Source organism: Marmota marmota, unplaced genomic scaffold, assembly GCF_001458135.2.
Source record: "Marmota marmota marmota unplaced genomic scaffold, marMar, whole genome shotgun sequence".
Classification (NCBI taxonomy): Eukaryota; Metazoa; Chordata; class Mammalia; order Rodentia; family Sciuridae; genus Marmota; species Marmota marmota.
In genome coordinates this window covers 13,069,697-13,096,064 of record NW_026000211.1, presented here as the reverse complement: position 1 = coordinate 13,096,064, position 26,368 = coordinate 13,069,697, and the positions used below count along the sequence as shown (strand labels likewise).

Here is a 26,368-nt window from a genome sequence, read left to right as displayed (position 1 = left end):
TTCTATATTAAAGGCAACCTCCTTTTTTTCCCAGATTATCTGCAGGTTGTATTTGGTGTTATTGGGGTACACCCAGGCAAAATATTCTGGGAGAGTCAAAATCTTAAGTCATAATACCCTGACTTTTAAAATATTTATATTTATGAAATATAACATGGAAAGTACACAGTTGAAAATACATAGGTTGAACAAATAATTTTGTAATATAATTGTGACAAGTGAAAGAAACAATATTGCTAACACCCAATAAGCCTCTCTTATGTAATCTTCCCAGTCATAACCCTTCATCTGCCTGGAGACAGCTACTAACCTGTCTCACAGTGGAGAGGTGTAGTACATATCTGTAGACATAGGTGAGATTCCTTAGCCAACCTGCACTAGCCTTCTTGTGAATTAACAACCACTGCCCAGTCCCTTGAAAGCACCATGATATCCCAGTGCCAGACACCAGTGTACCCCAACTTCTTGGCTCAACATGTCACAAAAACATTTGTCTATTATAAAATTTTAAAAAAATTTAGGATGGTCTATATCTTTTTGTTTACATATTTATTTATACCTTGTGGCTTCTACTACAGTCTTACCAAATAGTGAAGAATTAATTTCAAGTTTAAAAAAGAAGCATAAATTGCTATGGAGGACCCCAGATGAAGAGTTGCTGGCAGTTGAGGGGTTGGCAGGGGGGCTTCATATAAGAGATAGCATATGAGCTTCATTGTGAAGCAGTGGTTCTCAGACTTGGACGTTCATTTGGGTCCTCTGAAGAGCTTTTAAACTACCAGAACACTGGGCTTGTGGCTCAGTGGTAGAGCACTTGCCTAGCATGTGTTAGGTCTGGGTTCAATCCCCAGTATCAAACAAATAGCTCACAAACTACATTTAAAAAATAAATAAAAGTAAGCCTATCAGAGGCTGTATTCGACCTAAAGAGGTTTTATTGGTCTAGAAATTTTTACAGAGTCTCTAGGTGATTCAAGTATGCAGAATCAAGTACCTTAGAATAGAGCGTTCTCCTTAAGCCAGGAACTGGGGGTTTGTTTGTTTTTTAATTTATACAGTACATGTACTGACTGATATTTTGATAAAATATAATAAAGATGAATTACTAGAAAAATCAAAAACAAAATAATGCAAACCCCAATATTATTAGATTCTACAGATATACAATAACTGAATAAAATTGATATGAAGATTTCAAAATGTTGACTCTTGATTTCCTACTTATTGTCATGGACAGGAAACTGAACTCATGGATTGTTAGTAGTCTGTGAACCAGATTTGGAGTGGCATTGTTGTAGAGGGCAGACCCTTAGGAGTCCTATATTAATGGAATCATGGGCCAAGCAAAGTCAGTTGAGTACAGAGTGTACAGGGCCTCAAATGCTGTAATGAATAGCTTGCCTTTTATTCTGTTGGTGTTGGGGAGCCAGAGAATTCTCAAGAGAATGATCTGGTTGCCATCCCACTTCACCTACTCTTGCTGGGCATTCAACCTAGGGGCTCACACTTGCTAGGCAAGCATTCTATTACTGAGTTCCATCCCCTCTCCTGAATGGCAACTTTTGTATGATGGATTTATAGTAAGAAGGTATTATTGGCAAGAACCTGAAAATGAAGGGATAGGGGTTGGAGATTTGGCAAAATAAAAAACAAAAACTCTTGAATTTTTGGAGAAATCACTCCAGAAATGCTAATAAACTCTTTAGAGGATACGAGAATTTAAACTAGGTAGTCCCTTGAGCTTAAATCCTCTAAACACGGTTAAATTGTAAAACAAAGCAAACCTCACCTTGTTATATTTTCAGAAACCACGCAGATAGAAGATCCAAGAAAACAATGGCGAGGGGAACAGGAGAAAATGCTCAAGGACTATCTCTCAGTGGCTCAGGATGCACTCAGGACACAGAAGGAGCTGTACCACGTGAAGGAACAAAGACTGGCTTTGGCCCTAGATGAATATGTACGATTAAATGATGCCTATAAGGAAAAGTCAAGTTCTCACACAAGCCGTAAGTACAGTGTGGCTGTTCAGACTTTAGAAATGGAGACGGGGTTGTAGATAATAGAAGGCCAGTTGCACTTCTGTGAAGTTTAATTTTGAGCCCTTTTCCTTTCCTAGGCAAGAAGAAGTCCTCTAAGCCATGAGAGGTGAGGGAAACTTACAGATTTCTCAGTAAAATATCTCAGACCCGTTCCAGATAAAAGTTTCCCCATTTGGGAATTATGCATACCTTCTGTTTTTACTCTTGCCTCTTATAATGCTTTTTATTCATTGATGAGTTAATTTGTACTTTTTCAGAACAAGGCAAGTCATTTGGCCCCATTTGCTACTCTTGTACAATATTTTTAGTGATGAGAAACTGGAACTATTAGTTAGAACAAAGTTTCTGCACACTGCCCCCCCACCCCATTTACTTCTCCTTTATCTTATATATGGATAATCTGGAGCTGATCCTTTTAAAAGAAGCAGTTTTAATGGGCTTGGAAGTTCTACTTAAATTATAAGTACATGCAAAATGTAAATCCTTGATTAGCTGCATCTGCAATATAGTCCTCTAAGGACATAGTATATATACAATCTAGAATAAATTAATTTACGGTATTCCTCTTTCATGAGTTTTAAAAAAATTATAGAGGTTTGAAGATTACTTTTATATTTAGGTGTCTGAATGACAAAGAAATTGCAAAAAGAAAGTAAGTATCCACTGAAGAATATAAATCTTCTTTTTAGAGTCAGTAAATTCTAAAGTGAGAGAACTAGTTAGGCAACTTGAAAATAATTATTCTTTCTTTTTTTCTCTTTCAAAAGTATTCTCAGGATCTTCATCCAGTACTAAATATGATCCTGATATTTTAAAAGCTGAGATCTCCACTACACGATTAAGGGTAAGATTTTTTTATTTTGGTTGGATGCATAGATACTAAAGGTCATGGAAGGGAGGTTAGTGAGTGAGCTTCTATCTCCATTTGGTATAGCAGACTTTTCCACTTTTCCTTGCTGGGTGGTCTTTTTCCCTTTGTTTAAACAAGTTCGGTATCTGTGATTGAGACAATCTTCGTTCCATCATTGGGATTTATTATTAGCAGAATTTAAATCTTGATAACTTACTTTCTTTCATTGTGCTACGTTTTGTCTTTTAGAGCTAAATCAAGTTGTTCTTTCATGAAACAACCCAGTATTTAAAGATGACTGCAACTTAGGTCATAATGTCATTCCTTTTTGAAGTCAGACTTTATTAGTTCCCCACAATTCTTCACACAGGAGTGTTTCCTGATATTTGCCTGAAATCTTTTTGATCAAATAGCTGTTAAGACCAGAACTTGTTTTTCCTTGATTGGGGGGGTGTCTTAACGGCTGTTCACTAAGCAAATTAATAAATGTAACCAATACCAAGATCATAAAATAGATTTTTTACTATAACCACAGAAGTTATAATAAAACTATACTATATATTGTGTCCCCTCATTGTCATTACTTTTCATTATTACCCCCTAAAAACAATACTTGTTAACATTGCAGGTTAATTTTTTGTCTTCTTTGTAATTTGTAAAATTGGAATGCTACCATCTATAGTATTTGATGGCTTCTTTTGTTCAATAGCATTTCAAGATTCATCCAATCTGCTTTTATTGCTATACAACATTCTACTTTGGTGTACACACCGTAAATTCTTTATATCCCTTTTACCATTGTTATATATGTAGTCAGCTTTTCATTATTGTGACCAAAATACCTGACAAGAACAACATAGAGGAGGAAAAGTGTATTTTGGCTCACAGGTTCAGTACATGGTCACTTGACTCCATTGCTATGAATCTGAAGTGGGACAGAACATCATGGTGGAAAGGCATTATGGAGGAAAACTTCTCAGCTCTTGGCAGCCAGGAAGCAGAGAAAGAGTACAGGGAGCCAGGGACAAAATATATAATCCTCAAGGCATCCCCCAGTGACCTACTTCTTCCAGCTATGTGCTCACCTGCCTATAGTCAGTTACTACCCAGAGCATTAATCTATTCAGAGCATTAATCCATAATTATTAATCCTCTAAGTGATAGCTCTCATAATCTAATCATTTCATCTTTTGCATTAACGCAGGAGCTTTTGGAGGACACATCACATCCAACCTATAACAATATACATTACAGTTTATTGCCAATTTCTTACTGTTAGAGTTACATGTTAATGTACACATCTTTTATGTATATCTTTTGGTGCACATTTTTTTTTTTTTTGTGCAGGAGTTGAATTGCTGTGTCAAAAAATACACATTTTAGGGCTGGTAATGTAGCTCAGTAGTAGAATGGTTACCTAGAATATGTGAGGCCCTAGGTTTGGTACCTAGCACCTGAAAAATATAAAAGAAAAAACACACTTTAGTGGGTACTATCAGGTAGTCAGCCCTTCTTACTTCCTAATATCTGTACTTAAGGGTCTAAGTTAATTTATATACATGAATTTTGCTTACATTACAGAAGTTTTGAATTTTTGTATTTTTTTATAATTCAGTTCCCAAATATTTTATTTCTTTATGATTTCTCATAAAAATTTATTCTTTAATTTTCACATAATTGGAAATTTTCTTTTATTACTGATTTCAGCTTAATTCTGATATTTTTTTTTTCAGTGTACGAATTTGTTTGATTATTCCTGGTTTCTAGTTACTTGCACATTGACATGAAAAAAATTTTGACCAAAATAATCTCAATATTTTAAATTTTTATGTCTTGATTAATACAATACGAATATCCCCTATATGTTGAATTCTTGGTCTTGTCTGGTTTTTTTTTTTTTTTTCCTGTTGGTTTTTGGTTAATGCTTGACTCTTACAGTTGCTTACTTTTTTTTTTATTAAGAGACACACAACATATAGAAAAGTCTTAACTTGAGGCTTTGGATGATCTTACCATCCCTCAGAGAGTATTTAGCTTTGTTTCTTACAGGCAGTTGTGTCAGGGTCAGATAATTTTAATCTAGTCAATGTTAGCAATGACTAAAATCAGGGCTTCGGTCCTATTCTAAGATTACATCTGTTTGTAGTTTACCTTTTCTGTTCAAAATCCCAACTGAACTCTTTGAGGATGCTTTATCAGGGCACCTTCTGCTTGATTGAGGCTAAACTGCCAAACTCTCCCTTCCTGCTTCTCAGCTCTGTGAGACTGCCAATAGCTCTCTATATCTCAGTCCTCAGTCATTGCATTCTCCCACCTTTCAGTTTATTTTATAGGTAAGTATCTCAGAAGGAAGAACAGTACAGTATTTGGAGCATGATTCTGAACTTCCATTATTTTTTGGATCTTTAACATAAGTTCTTGCAGTCTTAGTAGTTCTCTAGTGCTTTCAAATAATGTTTACTGTTTAGTTAGTTTAGTTTTCCTCACAGTTTTTCTAATTGTTCTCAGAGAAAGAGCATGGAAAAAGTTTATGTAGGGGCTGGGTGTATAGCTCAAAGGTAGAGGGTGTGCTTAGTATGAGCAAGGCCCTGGTTTCATACCCAGCACCCAAACAAACGAGCAAAATACAAACAAGAATATGTATAGTTACTGGAAGTAAAACCTCTCTTCTGTTTGGATTTCTTAATTTAATTTATGAAGCCATTTATGGAGATCTGTGTCATTCTATAATAAATGACCTTATGGTACCAATTCATTAATATTTCTATGAACATTTCTCAAGACTGTTATGTATTGGTTTGTTAAGTGCTTTGGTACTGTATTTCTGTACCGTGTATATTTCTGTGATCTGTTAGGCTAAATAAAAAAAAAGAGATTGTTATTCTGTCCATTTAAATCCCTTGTAGGAAATGTACAAACTGAGGGAGGGATTTAAAAATAAAAACATACTACAGTATCTCATGCAAATAACCAGAAATTTCTATGCCTTGTTTAACTTCGTCCTAAATCTTTTTTTTTTCGCTATCAGAGATTGAATTCTGGGTTGTTAAACTGCTGATCTCCATCCCCAGCCCTTTTTATTTTCTATTTTGAGACAGGGTCTCAATAAGTTGCTTAGGACCTCACTAAGTTGCTGAGGCTGGCTTTGAACTTGCAATCCTGCCTTGGCCTCCTGAGCCACTGGGATTACAGGCATGTGCTACTGCGTCCAGCTTGTTTAAAATTAGTGAGCAGGGAAAAGGTCTTTTTAGAAATGCTTCTGCAGCTATATGGCCATTATGGCTTATACATGGCTTATACTGTTGTGATGTTTGGAGCTGTGTCATGGTTTGGATACTCTGGTTCTCTTCAGTATTTGTGCATATTTTAGCCAGGTAGCACTGTCATAAGTAGATGGATAATGTGACAGAGTTTTTGAGATTTTGATAATCTGGCCTTTCTTGGCTGGCCTGTCTACCTTACTGATCCAGCCAAGAAAATGCCTGTGTATATAAATCCCTTTCACAATTAATGTCACAGGAATAGTAATGCAAGAATAAACTAACTTTTCCTTGCTTATGTCTCCATGTATTTGCCTGCATTTTGGTCACAGTAACAATTTTTCAGGAATAGCCAAACATTAGTTTCATACTTCATTATTTTGATGCAACAGTATTAGTATTGTACCTTATTTGTTTTACTCAATCAGAGGTGGCCATTCAGGTCTTTGGGAACCCTGTATTTAGGAACATCTGTCTGAAATCTCTTTTCGCATTCTTTAATATTGTGGTCATAGGTATTGATGATCATTGGACTTTAGTGTCCTTCTGGGTCTAATGGAGTAACAATATTTCCTGATACCATCATTGTATTTGTTGAAATGGTGAAATAAATAAGTTAATGCTCCTTATTAAGCTATTCATAACTTTTTAAAATGTTGTATTTAATTGCTTGAAAAAAAAACTTTTATGATGAATAATGTAAAATTTTTTACTATTATTTATTCTTATAGCTATTTAGACCTTAATATTCTTGAGGTAAGGAATAAGATATACAAACTAAACTTCAACTTCAATTAAAAAAAAAATCTGTGTTTAAGATTGCAAATAGGTGAGATGTGGTGAAAATTTAGTGGAGAATTTTTTGATGAATTTTAATTATTAAGTTTTTATGGTTGTTTATTAATCTAAAATAGAATGTTGAAAGTGTGAAAGAAAATCTTCAGAAAGACAGAAGCATTTGAAAAATTTATTAAGCCCCACAACATACACAACTTATAATTTTGTAAGATAAAGTAAATTAAGGCCCCTTTGATTAATTTTTTTTTGTACTCCTAACACACAACTGATAAATGGACAGTGTTATTAATTAACAGTGTACTATCTTTTTTTTCTCGATATCTACTTATACATTGTTTAAATGGAATCACTTTGAATTATTTTTTTATTAAAGAGATATTTAGTTTCTCCTCTCTTGTTTAAACCACCATATCAATCTTTCTAAGCATTTTTCTAACACCTTCATATCCAGCATATTCACAGCATTTAACAAAATTAAATGCAGTTAACTTCTCCTAAGAGGGAATATACTATCTGAGTAGGCAAGATTGACTAAATGATAAATAAATCTAATTGACTAAATAAATGATCAATTTTAAAGAATTTTATAAAGCCTGGAAAAATGTCTAAGCAGGGATAGGGAAAATTAAAAAATAAAAGTAAACTAGGAGCAATTAGCTTAAGAATACCTTATTGTGGAAAATATCAAACACTACACATGAATAGTCAGAATGGTCTTTCACATTTCCATCACATGCCTCAAAAGTTTTGTTCTTTTACCTCACACCCCACTGAATTATTTTGATGATGATTAGAGACCATATATCTTAAAAAGCACTACTACTGTTCTTGTCATTATTACTTTTAAAATGTTAAGAATTCTTTATAGTATCCAAATTCTTTGTCATTTTTGGTTTTTCCTATTTGTGTCATAATCTTTTGTTGTTGTTGTTGTAGGTTTATTTGAGTCAGGACCCAAACATGGTCTATAGATTGTGGTTGATAAATATATTTCTGACTTCTATTTTAGTCACCATCTTTTCTTTGTAACTATTCAAAATAATCAGGTCATTTTAGAGGTCCTTCCTGTCTAATTTTTGTATCTTATTTTTCTATTGTGTACATGAACAAATTTATTTGGTTGCCCTCTGTGTTTTCTTTAAAATGAAAATTAAAGGTAGAGGATTGTGACATCAAGGTATTTTGGGGAAGTTGAGAAAATTTGTTATGGAAAGTGTTGTGTATGTCCATTAGGAGGCAGGTGTCTTGTTTTTCCTTTTTCTAAATTTTAACAGTCATTCTCAATCATCATCTAGATTCTTTATTTCACTGAGGATTACAAATTATGTGCTCACAAATTTAAACATAATTGATATTTTTAGATTTGTAATTATAATGCTCTTTGATCCTCAAATTGTCCTATCATATACTTTTAGGAGCCTCTTTACATTGACTCCTTTTATTCTAGTATTCTGATAGTTTTCTTTTACTCTGGTCTTAAAAATGTCCTTGACCTTTTCCACTAGACCTGAAATCAAACATTTCTCTAAGAAACTCTGAGTGTATTGCAGTTGGATTAGCAGTAGTGTGTAATGTGTAAGTCTTTAAAATATACAGATATATAGTAGTTACAACAGTGTGATAGTGAAACAAAAATAGAAATATGAGTGGATAGATTTGAAGGCAAAATGCTTAACTAGAAAAAGAAGAGAGCCGTGAAGCTGAAGTGCTTCCTTAAAATGTGGGCCCAAAATATATAAAGCATAAACTATCAGAAAATCAAATGAAAAATAACAAACACATCATGGAAGATTCTGGTATAACTCATTAATGGGTCAAGCAGATAAAAAAAATTAGTAACAGTATAGAATAGATGAATAACATGGTTGATAAATTTAATCTAATTAACATGTATTGCAGTCTGCCAAAAGTGGGGAGTACTTATTTTAAAGTACACTTAGAACGTTCATGAAAGCTGACTATATATTGAGCCATTGGATTAGTTTGAATAAATTTCAAATAATTAGACTACTTTCTCTGATCATAATGAACTTTTAAGAAATGCATTAAAAATAAAAATTAAAAAAAACCCTGATTATTTCCACACATTTCAAAAGAGCCAAAGTAAAAAGTATTAGCAATACAAAGGATTGTCAGGGATGTGGAGTAACAGAAACTCTTTGTTGCTGATGGGAATAAAGTGGCACAATAACTTTGGAAAACTGTCCTTTTCTAGTCAAGTTGAATCCCATGCACATCTAATGCCAATGAGTAGAATGTTCATGGTAATACCTAAAACTTGAAATGTCTTGTCAGTAGCAGAATGGGTGAATACATTTTGCGTGGCCATTTAGTAGAACTTCATATAGCAGTAAAAATAAGTAAACACATTCGCATGCCAACAACAAATGCTGAGTGACTGTTGCTAGCCACCAGGAGATACACATGAATAGAAACTGAATGTGAATTCATTTATATGAAGTTCAAAAAAGATAAAACTACACCTAGGGTTAAAATTTATAATAATGGTTACCTTTTAGTTAAAAGGAAAGGTAATTTAGTGGGGCACAAGAATGGCCTACTGGGATTTTGATAATGTATTATTTCTTCAACTCTTTACCATTACATGCTTAACTTTGGGGTCATTCATTGAATGGTATACTTAAGGTGTTTTATTTTCAGTGTGTTTGTTGTAAGTTTAGTAACTACTTAATTTGGAAGTCCACAAACACAATTCTAAATAATAATGGGTCAAAGAAACATGAATGTCATTTGCTAAAATTGCTAAGTAAATTTTGAAAAACAGAATATTTCCATAGCCTCAAAGTATACCTCCTCAAACATGTGCTATTAAACTCCAGTGATTTTTAACGTGTTCATTAATTTTTTGATTTCTTTCTGGGCTAGACTCAGTGGTTATTTGCTGATGGAAAGAGTTTAGAAAGGAAAAAAACAGTATAACTACAGAGAAGAAACCTGGCTATTCCTACTATAACCACATCACCAGCAATATGTTGACAGCATGCATTCTAATATCATTTAATGAAGGGGGCACAACACCTTTGTTCTATTCTTTCCCCAAATCCATAATCTCAGTCTAATTATGACACAGTATCAAGAAAACCCAAATTGAGGCACTGTTTATAAATATCCAAGCAATGCTTTTCAAAAATGAATGTCATTAAAGACAAGGAAAGATTCAGAAATTGTCAGAGATTGGAAGAGCCTAAGAGGCTTGACAGCTGAATACAATCTGATAGGCTGCAGGAAAAAAGACCAAAGTGAAAAAACTGGAGAAGTCCAAAAAGTCTGTAGTTAGTGAATAGTGCTAATAGTGTAGAAAGTTACAGAAAAACCTTGAAGCTTTAAACACATAGACTAGAAAATAAGTCTTAATGAGCAATGCATTTAGCATATAAACAACAGAATAAATCCAGATCCAAAGAATATAAGAAGGGAAGTCACGTGAAGAGTAGAAAATATTGAAAGACAAAACATCTCTGTAATACACAGGGTCAACATAGCAAAAGTTGGTTCTTTGAAAGAACAATAAAATTGATAGATGTCTGTCAGGTTGACTCAAAAATAAGAGAAAAAGAACTAATAAAGTACAAAAACTGAAAAGAGAGACAAAACTACAGATGCTTAGAGAGCATTATGAAAAATTTATGCCAGAAGGGCTTGGGAATGTGGCTCAGTAGGTACAATACTTGCCTGGCAAGCATAAACCCTGGGTTCGATTTCCAGTACCCCCCCCCAACACACAAAACACATACACACACAAAAAAATATATATATATATATTTTATTTGAATTTCCAGATGAAATGAAAAAAATCCAAATAAAATATCACTGGCCAAAAATGATTCAAGGTAAAGGAAAAAAGTCTGAATAACCCAATCAATGGAATTGCGGATAAACTGTCAAGATTAAGCTAGCATAACAGAAACCAAATTCTGAAAAGATTTTTATGTGTATTAAAATACAAGAGCCAGCTACATAAGCAAAGATGTAAAAATCTTAAATAAGATATTGATAAACTAAATACAGAAACATTTACAAATAATATATTATGACTAAATTTGGTTTATCCTAAGAGTATAGTTTAGAATTAGAAAATAAATATTATAAAGATTAAATAATTAATCATTTCAGCAGATAGAAAGCATTTTAATAAAATCAGCTTCTATTCATGTTTTTAAAAAATTCAATCCAAATTGGAATAAGTGCTGTATAGTGGGGCATGTGGAACAAAGGAGACCTGGTCACAGTTTTGAATAGGATATCCTGAGTAAGCATCGCTGAGAAGGTGTAATCTACAAAAAGAATGGACAGAGGTGGTAAAAAAGTTAGATGGGAAAAAAATCAGTATTAGGTCTTGATGTGGGACAGGTATGGGTCTGGTCTTTCAGAAATAATATGAAGTCAAATTTGGCCACAGTAGAAGGGGAGGGAGGAGATGAGAAATTTAGGCAATGAAATGAAGATAACCTGCAGGCCTTGCCGAGCACCATTAACACCTTGGGTGTTTATCTGAAATGGAGGCCATTTGGCTAAGTTTTTTTGTCATTTGTATTTATTTTTTGCAAGTTTGATAAGTAATGATATGTGGTTTTCAGTTTTGTCTTTGTTGGGAGGTGATTAATTTATTTTTTGTGATGTTCTACTTTTTCCATTTCATTTGCTATTTTATTTTTAAATTTAACAGCTTTATTGAGAAATAATTCATTTTTTGTATAATTTGCCTATGTAAAATGTATAATATAGTGGATATTAGTATATTCATGATTAGACATCCATCACACCATGCAATTTTTAAACATTTTTGCTGCCCTGAAGGGACCATGAACTCATTTAAGTTATTCTTCATTCCCTACACCTCCCTTTTCTACCCCTGGAACTCTAAGCAGCCACTCTTTTATTTCCTATCTCCCTAGATTTGCCTGTTCTGGATATTTATATTTATTTATTTATTTATTTATATATATATACATGTACATACACACACACACACACACACACATATGGCATGATACAAATAGTGAGTGGTCTCTTTTACTTAGCATAGTGTTTCCAAGGTTCATCTGTGCTGCAGCATACTTTTTAGCTGAATAGTATTCCAGCCTGCAGATATACTACTTTTATCCTTTCAATGGCTGGGTATTTGGATTGCTTCTACCTTTTGACTCTTATGAGTAATGCTATGAAGATCCATGTACATATGTTTGTGGAAATACATTTCATTTCTTTTGGTATTTGCCCAGAAATAGAATTGATGGGTCATATGGTAACTTACTGGTTTATTTTGTTTTTATAGAGATCTAGCATTAATGTTCTACATTTTTATTTATTGTTTGTGTTGTGAGATAGTGTTTTTCAGAAATGTTTCATATAGTTTTTCTCAGTGGCTCTTATTTTTGTTTAAGTTAAACAATTTTTTTTCTTATTGTCTTGTTTCTGATGACAGAATCCACTTATTAGTCATCATAAATGGTTCTAGCATTTTGAACAATCATGAATGGTTCTATTTTTCTCTGTTTTTTAGATAAGCTAGAAAGTATTTCATTCTTAATCCTGTGACTATCTGGAGTTGATTTCTCATTGCACTTAAAAGTGGCTTTAGTGGGAAAGCAGAATGGTGAGGATTTTAGAAGGGTGGAAGTTGTATTTGGAGAAAGATTTCCAGCAGGAGCAGGTTGACAGTTGCCCTTTATTGGCTTGCAAAAGGAGATCCCTGCAAGACAATGGAGTAATGGTGAAAAGATAAGGTAGTCATTAGTAAAACACCATTTTGCTCATTATGTCTTTAATGTTGCAAGTTTCCCTTTAAGGGCAAATTTATGAAACCTACCTGTCTATGATCTCTCTGAGGTCTACAGGTTTTAGAATTTACTTTTCTTTATTATTATCTTCTTCTTTTTCCTTCTTTTGAAATAAACTTATTATACTCAGATTGTACAAGATGTTAAGAAGCTCTGTGATTTCTAGTCATACTTACCACATTTAATCACAGCGTCTTCCTAGGTTTCAGAGATAACTTTGAAATCAATTTAAAATGTCAGTTTCTTTAACATAGTCAGTATAGAAAGCAGGATATGTGCAAAAGTCTTGGGTCTCTTGCCTCTAATTTAGTACTCTGGGTTGTGAGATTTGATTTCATAGAAATAGACCTAATTAAATGGTAGGCTACAGCTGCAGAAAGTTCAGTACAAAAGAGAAAACACAGGCTCTAGGACTTGTGGGCTGTTCTTGTCTTCAGTTCTGGTGGGTTATAGGAATAATGTAGCTAGCTTCTAAGGTAGAATAAAGGGTATAGATTTATATAAGTGATTTTGCTACAGTTTTAGTTTGTCTTTCATATTATATATATTGTCATGATATTAATAGCTAAAACATTTAAAGGAATTAAAAAATCTCCTGGGTTCTAGACTGGTCTTTACTGCTTAGTAACAGGCAACCTTTAGCAGGTTACCTACTTTTTCTCTTCAGGTCCCTGATTTCTCACATATAAAATAAGAATTAAAATTATGTTTAACAGAGTAGTTGTGAGGATTGAACAGAAGTTATTTGTATTTAGCACAATGCCTGAAATACATAAAACTGTTCATGAATTTCTTCTCATTTTTGGTTCCTAATAGAGCCTGTATTGTGTTAAGTTTGCAAGGCACTATTAGTTTAGTTTAATCAGTTCTGTAGCTGTGATCTAAGGACATTTGTTTTTAACATTCTGTGTCCTACATGAGGGTGGATCTGAAAATGGAAGAGTAGAAGCATTGATCCCCCAATAGCTAATGATATCACATGGTTCCAGAGAAAAAAACGTGGTTGGACTACTATTTAATACCTCTCAAAACCAAACCAATTAGAAATAATGGTTAGTTGGAAATAATATGTTTACACTTGTTAGTATAATGGAAATTATTTATTTATTTATTTATTTTACTTTATTTATTCTAATTCATTATATATGACAGAAGAATGCAATTAAATTCATATTATATAAATAGAGCACCTAGGAATTATAAACCAGAGACCCTGCACATAATAGAAGAAAAAGTAGGCCCAAATCTCCATCATGTTGGATTTGGCCCCAATTTCCTTAATAAGACACCTGAAGCACAAGAATTAAAATCTAGAATCAATAAATGGGATGAATTCAAACTGAAAAGCTTCTTCTCAGCAAAAGAAACAATGAGTGAAGTGAATAGAGAGTCTACACAATGGGAGCAAATTTTTACCACACGCACATCAGATAGAGCACTAATCTCTAGGGTATATAAAGAACTCAGAAATCTTAACACCAAAAAACTGAATAACTCAATCAATAAATGGGCCAAGGAACTGAACAGACACTTCTCAGAAGATGATACACAATCAATCAACAATATATGAAAAAAATGTTCAACATTTCTAGCAATTAGGGAATGATTTTTTTTATAGTTAACAAAATTTAAATGCAACATAAATATTTGAGAGCTAAGAACCATTCAGGAAAAACACTAACATGTCCCGAAATAAAAATGGTAGCTTACAGCCAACTTTAGGTAAATTAAATAATGTCAAAAAAAAGAAAGCACAGTTTAGTTTTCTGTCATTGTCACCCAACAGAGAAGAGTTTAAGTTTTTCAAAAGTTAACTTTAGATCGTTAAAAAATTTTAATTCTTATTTTATTATGGTAAGAACACTTAAAAAGATTCACTTTCTTAACAGATTTGTAAGTGTACAACACAACATTGTTATTATAGGCACAATATTGCTCAGAAGATCATTAGAACTTATTCATCTTACATAAGTGAAACTTGTTGCACATTCAGCAGCAGTTCCTCACTGCCCCACCTTCCAGCCCCTGGCAAACCGGTCTACATTCTGTTTCTGTCATTGTGACTATTTTAGGTATTTTATATAAGTGGAAGCATGCAGTATCTGTCCTTCTGTGACTAGCTTATTTCACTTAATATAATGTCCTCAGGTCCCATATTACAGCGTTTCCTCCTCTTCCTTTTTTTTTTCCTTTTTAAAATAAAGGCTAAATAATATTTCATTGTGGTTATATTTTCATTATTCATCTGTCAGTGGTCATTTAGGTTATTTTTACATCTTGGCTATTGCAGATCATGCAGCTGTGAACATGGGAGTATTCTATATCTCTTCAAGATATAGAATGTTTTAAATAATTTTTTTTAAAGATCTAAATTGAGGCTGGGGATATAGCTCAGTTGATAGAGTGCTTCCCTCACATGCATAGGCCCTGGGTTTAAATAAATCTAAAATTGCTTTGTTATCACAATCCAAATTATTTTAAGTAGAATGCTCCTTTATGTCAATGAGATATACTAATTGTAATTTGTTTTTTCTAAGTGGTCCCAATATCACCATTGTTTTTATCAATTATGTTTTCAGAGGCACAGAGAGTTTTCAGCCCAGCTATTAGAGTTGCTATTGATTGTTGGATTTTAACTTTTATTTTTAAGTTAAAAATATTATAGTCTTTAACAAAAAGCACTTGAGAATGCCATCAGAAATAGAAGTACATATGGAATGAGCTATTGATTGCCGATGGCTCTTTTGACATGATAATAATCTAAAGTTATAAGTTGAAATATTTTTATGATATACTATGAATGAGCTCATTGCTCTTCATCAGTATTATAATCATAACATCTTCAAAGTCTAGTTCAGATACCTCCTTCTCCATGAGGTCAGCCTTCATCCTCAAAGCCATAAGTAACCCCTTCCTCCTCTGAATTCCAATAGCATTGTGTATGCTTCTCTTTGTATTTTTAAGTTGAACCTTGGAATAAAATTATTTCTTTTATTTTCCCAAATAAATTTATAAATGCCTTAGGGCACAAACTGTTAAACATTTAGATAAACACAGCAGATTGTTGTTAATATTTAGTTATTGAAATCTACTTTATCCAAAGTACTGTGCCTTACAATATGCAAACATAAGTATTACACAGCTCTTGTCCTTCTCATTTTATTCCTCATGGTGCCTAGTCTCCTTTTCCCTTATGTTCTGTGATGCCCCTTTATTTTCTTCCTACTTCTCTTGCCACTGCTTCACAGGTTGTCTCTTCTGACAGACTTCTGAATAATGAAAGTGTTTGGGCTTGTTTCTAAGCTCTCTTCTTTTATAGTATATACTCTGTCTAGATGATCTCATTTATTCTCATGCTTCTGAAATACCATCTCAATGCCAGTGAATCTTGATTTTATGTCTTTAGTTCAGGTGTTTCTTCTGAACATCAAGTCTTACACATTCCACCGCCCCCCCTTTTGGATGGGGGATACTAGGGACTGAACCTAGGGGCACTTAACCGCTGACCCATATTCTTAGTCCTATTTTCTTTTCTTTTTTTTTTTTTTTTTTAATTTTGAGACAGGGTCCTTGCTAAATCACTGAGGCTGACTTAGAACTTGCAATCTTTCTACCTTAGCCTCCTAAGCTGCTCGATTACAGGCATGGGCCGCTGTGCCCAGTTCTAATTGCCTTTGAAGTCTCTTCAGATTTGGTTCCACTCCAGGAAAGCACCTTTCATCCACTCAGTCGCCAAGCCAGAATCTTGAACGTGATCTTTGATAATTCTTTTTCTGTCACCCACCACCACAAGTCCATTACCAAGTCCTATTGATTTCTGCCTCCTCTGGATTTGTCTTTCTGTGGTTCTACCCCACACACCAACCCATAGTGCAGGTATCGTGGCCCCTTTTGGCCCCTAGTCCAATCTCCACAGATGACATTTTAAAATACAGTGATCATTTAAAAATCATTAAGCAGACCATGCTTTAAAATCCCTCATTGTTCTTAGGATAAGATTTTGAAATATTCAGCATGCTTCAAGTTATGTATAATGAGGCCTTCTACAGTCCCATCTCATGCTACCCCTTCCTTCTATAATCCAGCAACTATAACATTCTTTAAATTCCAGAGATTTGCTGAGTCCTCTTCTCCACCAAGTGAACCCTGTTAACCTTCCCTCTCAACTTAAACATCATTTCCAGAACAGGCTTTATCCAATCCCATGGATTTAGGTTCATTTCTTATGTATCTTGATGTATCTGAACTTTTCCAGCATAGCATCTCTAGTAATTTGTAATATTTATTTTGTTGTGCAATTATTTGCTTACTATCTGGCTCGTCCATGGTTCTATAAGGTCCCTGAGGGCAGGGACCATGTCTGCTTTGTTCATATGCCAAGCCCAGGACCTGATACATAGTGGAGAGTCAATAAATTTATGTATTGAGTGAAATAAATTGAAAATAAAAGTTCAAAACACATTAGAATACTTTGCAATAGAATGTGTTTACAACTTACAGCTATAAGTTAATATATGGTAATGAGTTTCTGACCCTTGTATGAAGACTTTTGTTCATGACTAAACTGGGCATGTGCTATTTTTCTAATTCATCAAATTTTAGTATTGTTATTGCCAAAGAATATATTTGACAACAGGAACTTTTTTTTTGTCAGTGTGACAGCAGTATTTATTGATCCCCTACTGTTTGCCTGGTGCTATTTTAAACGCTTAAGATATAGCTGGTGTGATCCAGCTTACTTTCCCATGAAGGACAAAAACCAAATAAGTACACAGAAAATTTTAGCTATTGAAAAATACTCTGAAATAAATAAGAGTGATGGCATGTCTACGATGGTTATTGAAATCCTAATGAAAAGGTAGTGTTTGAACTAAATTTGATGTGGCAAGATGGAGTCAGCCATTAGAAGCCTGAGGCAGAGCCTTCTAGGCAGAGAGGATGGCACCCACAGGAGCACTGCTGGGGACGTTTGAGAAGCAGAGTGGCCAGTGGTTCCCAAGTATAGGGAATGAAGGAAATGAAGGGAAGGGAATGCTAAAAGTTGGAGATCTTGTTGCTTAAAGTTCTGAGTCTGTCACTTATTGGCTCTGTACCACAAATCAAAGACCATTATAGTGCCTAGCCCATTGGAATGTTGCTTATTGATAATGACAGTGAAGCAGTAATTCTATACATCATTGACAATTCCTTCCATAGAATTTATGTGCAGGAAAAACTGGGAAAGTGAATGTTACTTAAAATAATGACCCTGTGTTTAATAGTTTACTAATTTATTATCTTTAAAAATAAATGTGCTATGTTGCTAATTATTTGTGAACATGAATATTTACATGGATTTCTCACAAAGGTAAAAAAGCTGAAGAGAGAACTCTCACAAATGAAGCAAGAACTGCTCTATAAAGAACAAGGCTTTGAAACATTGCAACAGTGAGTATAAAAAATACTGAAATTGACTTTACAATAATTCAAACTCCCTAACTAATACAAAGAAAATAGAAGTAGAGATTACTTAAAGAGATTTCTCAAGGAAACAAAGTAAAATGCTCAGAGCTCTGTACCAGAAATACAAAAAAACCGATCAACTAACAACAAAAAACTTGGGAAAAATCTATACACTTTGAAAACGTCTGAAGTTTTTGTTAATCATTGGAAATACAAAAAACCAAAGTGAAACTTAACTTTGTCTCCTGGACCCCTGCCAGCCTCCAAGATAAGAAAATAAGCACGGAAAGTACCTTTTAATATTCTGTACTAGAGACTAAACTGGGTGGGCCCTACTTGAGTCCCTCTGAGCCTGCAGCTGCCCTGAATGCTCTTGGAGGCATCTCCATTCCTCTCTGTCAGTCCCACAGATGACCTAGAGTCTAACCCTAATTGATAGCAAGGGAGCAAGAACAAGTTAGGTTTCTTCAAAGAGCTCAAAGTTGCTCATTTCCTGCTTCCTTCTGTCCTTTCCATTTCAATTCTGAAATCTGATGGGCCTTCAGAACAGTTTTAGAATGGGTCAGATTAAAAGAAAATGTTGATAGGAAGGATAGCAAGTTCTAGAAATCCCCACCCCATTACCAGGCACGCCTGAGGTGGTCTGTCTTCCCTCTGCCCCATCCCAGCAGTCTCTCATGAAAGGAAAAATACCTGAAAGACATTGAGCTACTTTCCATGTCTCCCCTGCATGGCACAGGTTTGATGCCACCAGTTGTGGTACCATAGTTCTAGGTATTTTCCTGGTCAAGCTCATGTTCCAGCAGGTTTCATGTTCTTCCAGACATCTCCTTCAGCAGAACCTTGGGAATGAAAAGCTGCTGTCAGGAGCCATCTCTGTGGAAAGTACTCACCTCTGTTCCTTTTGACTGAATTCCTATTCTGCTTTCTGCTTTTAGGAAATTTGGGACAGTCCAGGACAGCAAGGCATTACCCTCATCAAAGATCACTTGTGTTACTAGCCAGACAAACACACGCTGATTGTTCTATATGTTTGGCGAGTTGTATCTTGGGATGCCCCATCACTACTCTTGGTCACCAGCTAGGCACATGACTTTAGTTTGAGAATTAGGTTTTATGGCTTTTGTTGCCCACTTGCCTCATAAAGTCATGATACTGGTATTCATTCAGATGCTTCTGTTCTAGTGTTTCTCAGACCTGATTGCATATTAGAATAATTTGGGGAGCTCTTAAGAAATACTTGATTTTACCTCCACCCCAGGAATACTTTGTGAGATCTCAAAATATGAGTGGTTCTCTAGGATAGCCATGTTCTAGGGACCTCTGTTGGCTGCAGAGCTCCCGTAAAAACCCAGAAGACCTAGAATGACATAAATGTGTTATCTAGTAGTTGTGTATCAACATAAAGCAGGACTTTGTGGTACAGTGAGAAAACAAACTTTGAAGAATGCCACAAAATGTTTAGGTATATGTTAAACATTTTTAGGACATGAAATTATAACTCACATCACCACTCAGGATTAAAGGTTAGCCAAACTTGCTGTTTTTGTTATATTGATGTGACAATGCTGTATTGTTTCAAAGCAGTTTGCTTGCAAGCAATTTTTATAGGAATCTAAGGCATGTTTAAGAATCTGTCAATAACATTCCACAAGAAAACAATAGACATTTGTTGTAGAAAATCAGGCATTCTTTGGAATGATTCTAATCCCTTGAACCAAGAGCAGAAAGATATGATATCTAACATCAGAGACCTCTTCTGTTGATGTTAACTATAGACATAATAAAGCTGTTTTCATTCAAATATTAACCACCATACTACTAAAACATTGAATGATAATTGTTTGAACTGAGGCTTAACTTTTTAAGAAACCACATTCCTGATTCTTAGAAAGGGACTTTTTTTGTGTGACTGTGACAGAAGATACATTTCAGGAAAAGATTTTCATTTTAGGCTTTTGTAATTTTTCACTTATTCACAATAAATGGAATATTTTTGCTAAATTTGGAATTAGAATGTAAACTTGAGCTTTCATTTTATTTGTAACAATAGTTTTATGCTGGGTGAATAAGTATTTGTTTTATTCTGCATGTTACTTATTCATTTTGTAGCCTCAAATTTGACTTAGGCAATGTAGCTTATGTGTAGAAAGATACCAGGAAGATGCATATATTTTGCTATCTACAGTGTGCATTCAGAATTCAAAAATGGGAAGTGATGAAGCACTCAGCAAGCAAAAAGCATATATAGATTCTATAACAATTTGCCTCTGAGAGTATATTCATTTTCCAGAAAAGGCTTGGAAAGGAAACTCTCTTCTGTCGCAGAAAAGACTCAGATATAGAGTAAAAATTAATTTTACATACAAACCAATGCTTAAAAAAAAAGGTTCTTCTCAAATTAAGAACAAAAGAGCATAGCATTTTGTGTTAAGATCCAGCAAAGGGCTAGGGGTGTAGCTTAGTGGTAGAGTACTTGCCTAACTTGTATAAGATCATGGATTTAGCCCCCAGCACTGCAAAAGGAAAGGAAGAGGGGAAAAATAAAAAGGCCAACAAGCCATGCTCATATTTATTTTACTTTATAGTCAGGTCAAAGAAAGAAAAGGTGGAAAATGAAAAGTAGAGGAGAAAAAAAAGAAAAGCATGGAAATAAAGGGACATTTGAAGTAAAATAGAGAGGTTCAAAGGAGACAAAAGAAAGGGAGAGGAAGACCAACGGCTCCATTGGGGATGCCAAATGAAATAGCTTATTCTTCACGTTTACCAATCTGGAGCAGTTAGACAACCAAGAAATTTTCATCTTTTTAAGTATCTCAGAAATTTAAATTAGCACTCTGAACTAGTTCTGCTTTTATTCCTAAACTATAGTTTATTTCTACAAACAGCTAACCTGCTTTTATTTTCAAATGATGAAATTTATTTCTCAAATATATTACCATTATATTTGAATGATTTTATATAAGTAGGAAGAAATTACTTGGGCTTTGGAAATTCACCTTGATAGTTTCAGATAACGTATATCTAGCTTTTTCATGAAATCTCAAAAGTTTCTGGGTTTTGTTTATTTTTAGTTTAAAAAGTACTAAGCTTGAAATTTTATTTTATTTAATATCTTTTGCCTCATCTAAGTTGATGGACATTATTATACTTAGAGGAGCCAAAAATTTCACTGATACACCCCAACCCAAGTAAATGGAATTAACTAATATTTAAAATACTTTATCGTTCTCATAAATATTCTAGATGTAATAATCATAAGAGCCTCAAGCTAGTGTTTGTCCTTTCAGGATAGCTGCCCTACAAGCTAAGTGTTTATTCAGTTTAGGGGCTAATTTACACAAATTTTCTGGTTTCAGTTTCTTCATTTGGTATGTGTGACAAGGGTATTTCTAGGGTCCCTTCCCATCCTAAACACCTTGTGTGAATTTGTGTGTTAAATTCTGTAACTTCATTTATTGTATTTTATTATGAAATGACTTCATGATCAAGTTTATTTTATTAGATTTTTAAAGACTTCAATTGCTTGTTCAGTATCATAAAATATTTACTAAAATAGGAGTTAGAGAAATATGCTATCTATAAACTGCTTTTGTTTGAATAAACTTTGTTTGGCAGAGTAATTAAGATGAGGTTTTTTTTTTTTTTTTCAGATTATACCGTTCACATTGAAAGTACATATTAATGATGAAATATTCTAAACCAAATAAGCCCAGAATCCATTTTCTCTGATTTAGTAGGTGCTGTTTTTCTGGAGAGTCCATGAGTAAATCCAAGAGCATGTTTTTGAGAACATGTATAGTAGACCTGATGGCTGATGGGGTAAAGGCATAGACCCACAAATAAAACTCAAGTTGTATTTTTAACAAATCCAGGACAGCATTGTAGCTGGGGCAGAACCAGAAGGATGGTCATAAAGAGAATGTTCAACTATTCTTGATGAGAACTGGGTACTTTGGTTGTGCCCTTCAAACACAAAAAAATTAGGTTACATGAAATCCTCTAGCCCAGGATGATGATCATGTAGGCTGTAAGACACTTGGTAAGCAGATCTGCAGGCATAACAAATTAGCTCATTAAAGAGCTGTTTATTCAATATGAGTTGACAAATGAACATATCTACCCTTCTGTCTTATTCCTAAATTTGAATTCATTCAGCAAAGCAAACAGTTTTTGGTAAAAATAGAATAGATACTTTTTATGTAAATCCAAATATTGTAGGATACTCACTAGTATAAATAAGTATTTATTAAAGGCCTTCCACACTGCTGACACTGTGCTAGGTTTCATATAGATATTATGGTATGTAATTTAGGTGGCTACTTATTGGTGTTTCTATCTTCTGCTATGACGCATACCTCTGTCCTTTACCCTCAGGGTGGAGATCAGGATCAGTGTTTGATGAGGATAGGGTTTAACTAGCAGTTGGATCATCCAAACAGACTGCAAATAAAAGCACATGCATTGTTTGAGCCCCCAAATACTTAGAAATGGACTAGATATGAGGTGGGGGATGGGAGAAATCTTAATTGAACACGATTAAAAGGAATGGAAGAGACACAATCAACTTGAAAAGATGGTTCTATTGTATCAGAGTCCTGAAGTAAAATTGCTAGCCAACCAAGATCATCCAAAACTGGCTCCTACTGTTCATTTAACATGTACCATGTCATTTGAATTTTTTCTTTTCTTTGTATTCCTTTCCCCCCTCCCTTTTAACAGAATCGATAAAAAAATGTCTGGAGGCCAAAGTGGGTATGAACTTAGTGAAGCCAAAGCCATTCTAACTGAACTGAAATCTATCAGAAAGGCAATTAGCTCAGGAGAAAAAGAAAAACAAGATCTGATGCAGGTATGTTATACCAATTTAAGTCAATCTGTACCTTCTGAGTAATTCAGCAAGGCAGAGTCTGGATGACCATCCATCACCTCCATCCCATTTGTACTGAATGGGGGCCCTGTGGGAGGTTTTGCAGATCTGAGGCAGCCTAGTTGCTGTGGAGGAAAACAGGTTGTTTCTAAACTACTTATATGCTTAATTGAAGTCAGGTCCTGAATATCCTTTGAGACAGTGGGTAGTGGAACCCAGAGCTCATTTAAGAAAATTAGCACCCTGAAACAAAATTTCATGTGAGACCCAAATGAGCAAAATTCTCTGAACCAATGATCCTTAGTCGGGATACATAGGGTATGTCACCTGTCATGCCTTTTGAGGTGGGGCTGTGTGAGTAGCTTAGAATAACTTCTTTTCAACCCAGGGTTTGGTGGGGGATATTGTCCCATCTAGGGGATACCAATATAGTTACCCTAGGAAAGCTGCTATTAGTAGAAAATCCTCTTGTTGTTTCTGTATAGTTGAAAACTCATTGTGTAGAAAAAAGAAAACAGTCATTCAGTGATCAATATTCTAAGTGCTTACTAGGTATGGTCAAGTTTTTTTCTAAGGATTTCTCTCTTCCTCCTCTTCTTTTCCCTCCATCCCATAATTATCACAAACACTAAGAACTTTTGGAGTTCTTCACCTAGCCAAGAAAGAATTTAGTCTGTGTCTTTCGAAAAATGTTAAGAGTCAGTGGTGGTACTTGCATTCTTTACAGAGCCTCTCTATTTAAATACTACAGTCAACATCATTTTGGTTTTCAAAGTGTTAGTGGAATATATATAAATATTCTTGGATCCCTATGATTTTGCATTTCAGGAATTTTGAAATAACTTGCAAGAGATCTAATAAAAAAGATAATGGTGATAATGACAAATACTTAAAAATACTGTATATTTTATTTATATATATATATATAAAATCTCCTGTATACCCTTCTAATTGCCTTGCGTGTAAATAATTCACTTAATCTTTACAACAACTCCTGAAGATATTATTATCCTCAGCTTATAGACAAGGAAATTGGAGCACAGAAAAATGAAATAAGTTATTTAAAGTCATATAACTGGTAAGTAGCAGGACTGGAGTTCTGAGCAGTATTGCCCAGAATATGTGATTTCAAAACACACATAATATACAAGACTTGACTTGTTTATATTTTGTTTTTGTTCCATAATTATGCTACTGATTAAATCAGTAGCTTTGGAAATATGTACCGTGGTTCCTTTTTTAAAAACAAGTTAATGGAGCTTGAAGAAATTTACATTGGAACCTTATAACTGAACAATTTTAGGTCATCTTTGAATTTTTTTTCTGTCAACTTTGGATTCATAGACCAGATTAAATAAAAGAATTAAATTCTTTTCAATTGCTAAAGAATATAAAATAATTCATTAGTAGATACAGAGATCAACAATAGAGCTGAAAAGGATATTAGATATCTTCTGTGACTTTCAAATTCTGTGAGTACAGTAAGAAATATGTTTTACATCAAAACCTAATGACATACAAGGGAGTGTACCTATCGCTACAGACATGTTCACACTTAAGACAAATTTCACAGAAATATGCCTGCTCTCAATACTGGTGATGTACTCTGATTTTATTTTCTATTATCTTTTGTTTTGACTAAAAAACATTAGTCACACCCTAGTGATTGTGACTATGTTGATTGAGTGTATTGTTATTACAGATAAGATTGAAAAACACTAATGTTTTCAGTTTACAGATGGAAAAATAGGAAAGATTTGCCCAAGATGGACAGTTTCTTTGTTCTTTTCTCTAATGTATTATTTGATGGGTCCATGTAAGTTCTATTCCTCTTAAATATACATTTTATATAAATATCCCTTGGAAAGCAAATTGAAAAAGTTAAGAACCAGATCTCCAATATTTCTGTCCTTATGAAAATTTTTATATCAGGATTAAATGCTGGCTCTTAAAGTTGATAATAGTGGTTTTAACCATTTTTATTAGTGTTGCTGTAGGTTTTTAGAAAAGCAGATTAAGTAATATTTTTCTTTTTAGTACTTTTACTTGTATATATCCTCCCTCTAAAGTCAACCCAGTATGTTAGAACTGAATGAGCACCAATAGCAGGCACATTCACTTTTGGTTATTCACTTTAGTAAACCAACCTTTACCACCATGGACAGTGTCATGAGTGGACACGTAGATGGACTCAGCTTAGGGCTGGGCCACTCCTTAGCAACTTTGAGGCCTCAGTTTTCTAATTTCTAACATTAATGTAAGCTGAATAATCTCTTGAGTCCTTTCCAGATGTAAAATGACATAATTGTAGAAGTCTTCTAAGACAGAAGTTATCTTAATATATCTAAAATGAAAGATTGTATTGTAAATATTTTGTTTCCATGATTTCTGTTACTTAGAGTGAGTGATTCTGTATAAGTTTGTTTACTATTGCTGTAAGCAACTGGGTACTTTATAAGGAAAAAAGACTTATTTAGCTCACAGTTTCGAGCTGAAAATCCAAGATTATATGGCCCCATCAGGTAAATGCCTCATTGCAGGAGGACCTCATGTCAGGAAGAAGAGATCATCTGACAAGATCAGGAATCAGATTCAGGGAGCAGACATTATCCTTTTACAATCCATCCTTTTGGGGACTAACAAGGGTACCTCAAGAACTATATTAATCTCTTATGATGGGGCTGGGGTTGTGGCTTAGCAATAGAGCACTTGCCTAGCCAAATGCAAGGTGCTGGGTTTGATTCTCAGCATCACATAAAATAAAGGTATTATGTCCAACTACAACTAAAAAACAACAACAACAAACATTTAAATAAATAGATGATACTCCCAGTGACTAAATACTTTGCACTGGCCCCACCTCTTAAAGGTTCCTCTGCTTCTGAACATTGTCCCACTGAGGCCCAAGCTTCTAGTATATGAGCTTTTGGGGGGCACACTGAACCCATATCCAAATGATAGCAAGTTCCTATTGAAATTAAGACTTCTAAATAAAGTTTAAGCATAGAAATGCATTTGTTAGATGTAGAGATACTATTATTCACAGGAAAATGCTGTCATAGGAAAAGTAAGACAATCTGTTTGGTATCTGTTCACATATTTCCAAAGTGGGGTATGTGTGTGTGTGTGTGTGTGTACACAAAATTATATTTTAATCTTATTTTTAAAATAATAAAAAGCGGTTAAAGGACCGAAAATAAAGTAATTTTTTTTCTTTCCACTGACATTAGCTCTCTCCATTTAATTTTACCTGGTAAGGAAGGGTTGCCTTCTTACATGTTAAGCTTTATGAAATACTTTGTGTT

The 26,368-nt window shown here is 34.2% G+C and overlaps 1 protein-coding gene across 1 annotated transcript in view; it reads left to right on the top strand.

Moving 5' to 3' along the window:
- Positions 1 to 26,368, top strand: part of Wwc2 (WW and C2 domain containing 2) — a 136,010-nt gene that overhangs the window by 33,542 nt on the left and 76,100 nt on the right. Inside the window, exons 3-6 of the mRNA XM_015486000.2 lie at positions 1,806 to 2,009; positions 2,810 to 2,886; positions 18,099 to 18,178; positions 22,916 to 23,045. Coding sequence (XP_015341486.1) covers positions 1,806 to 2,009; positions 2,810 to 2,886; positions 18,099 to 18,178; positions 22,916 to 23,045 — 491 coding nt within the window. The remainder of the gene's footprint in view (positions 1 to 1,805; positions 2,010 to 2,809; positions 2,887 to 18,098; positions 18,179 to 22,915; positions 23,046 to 26,368) is intronic.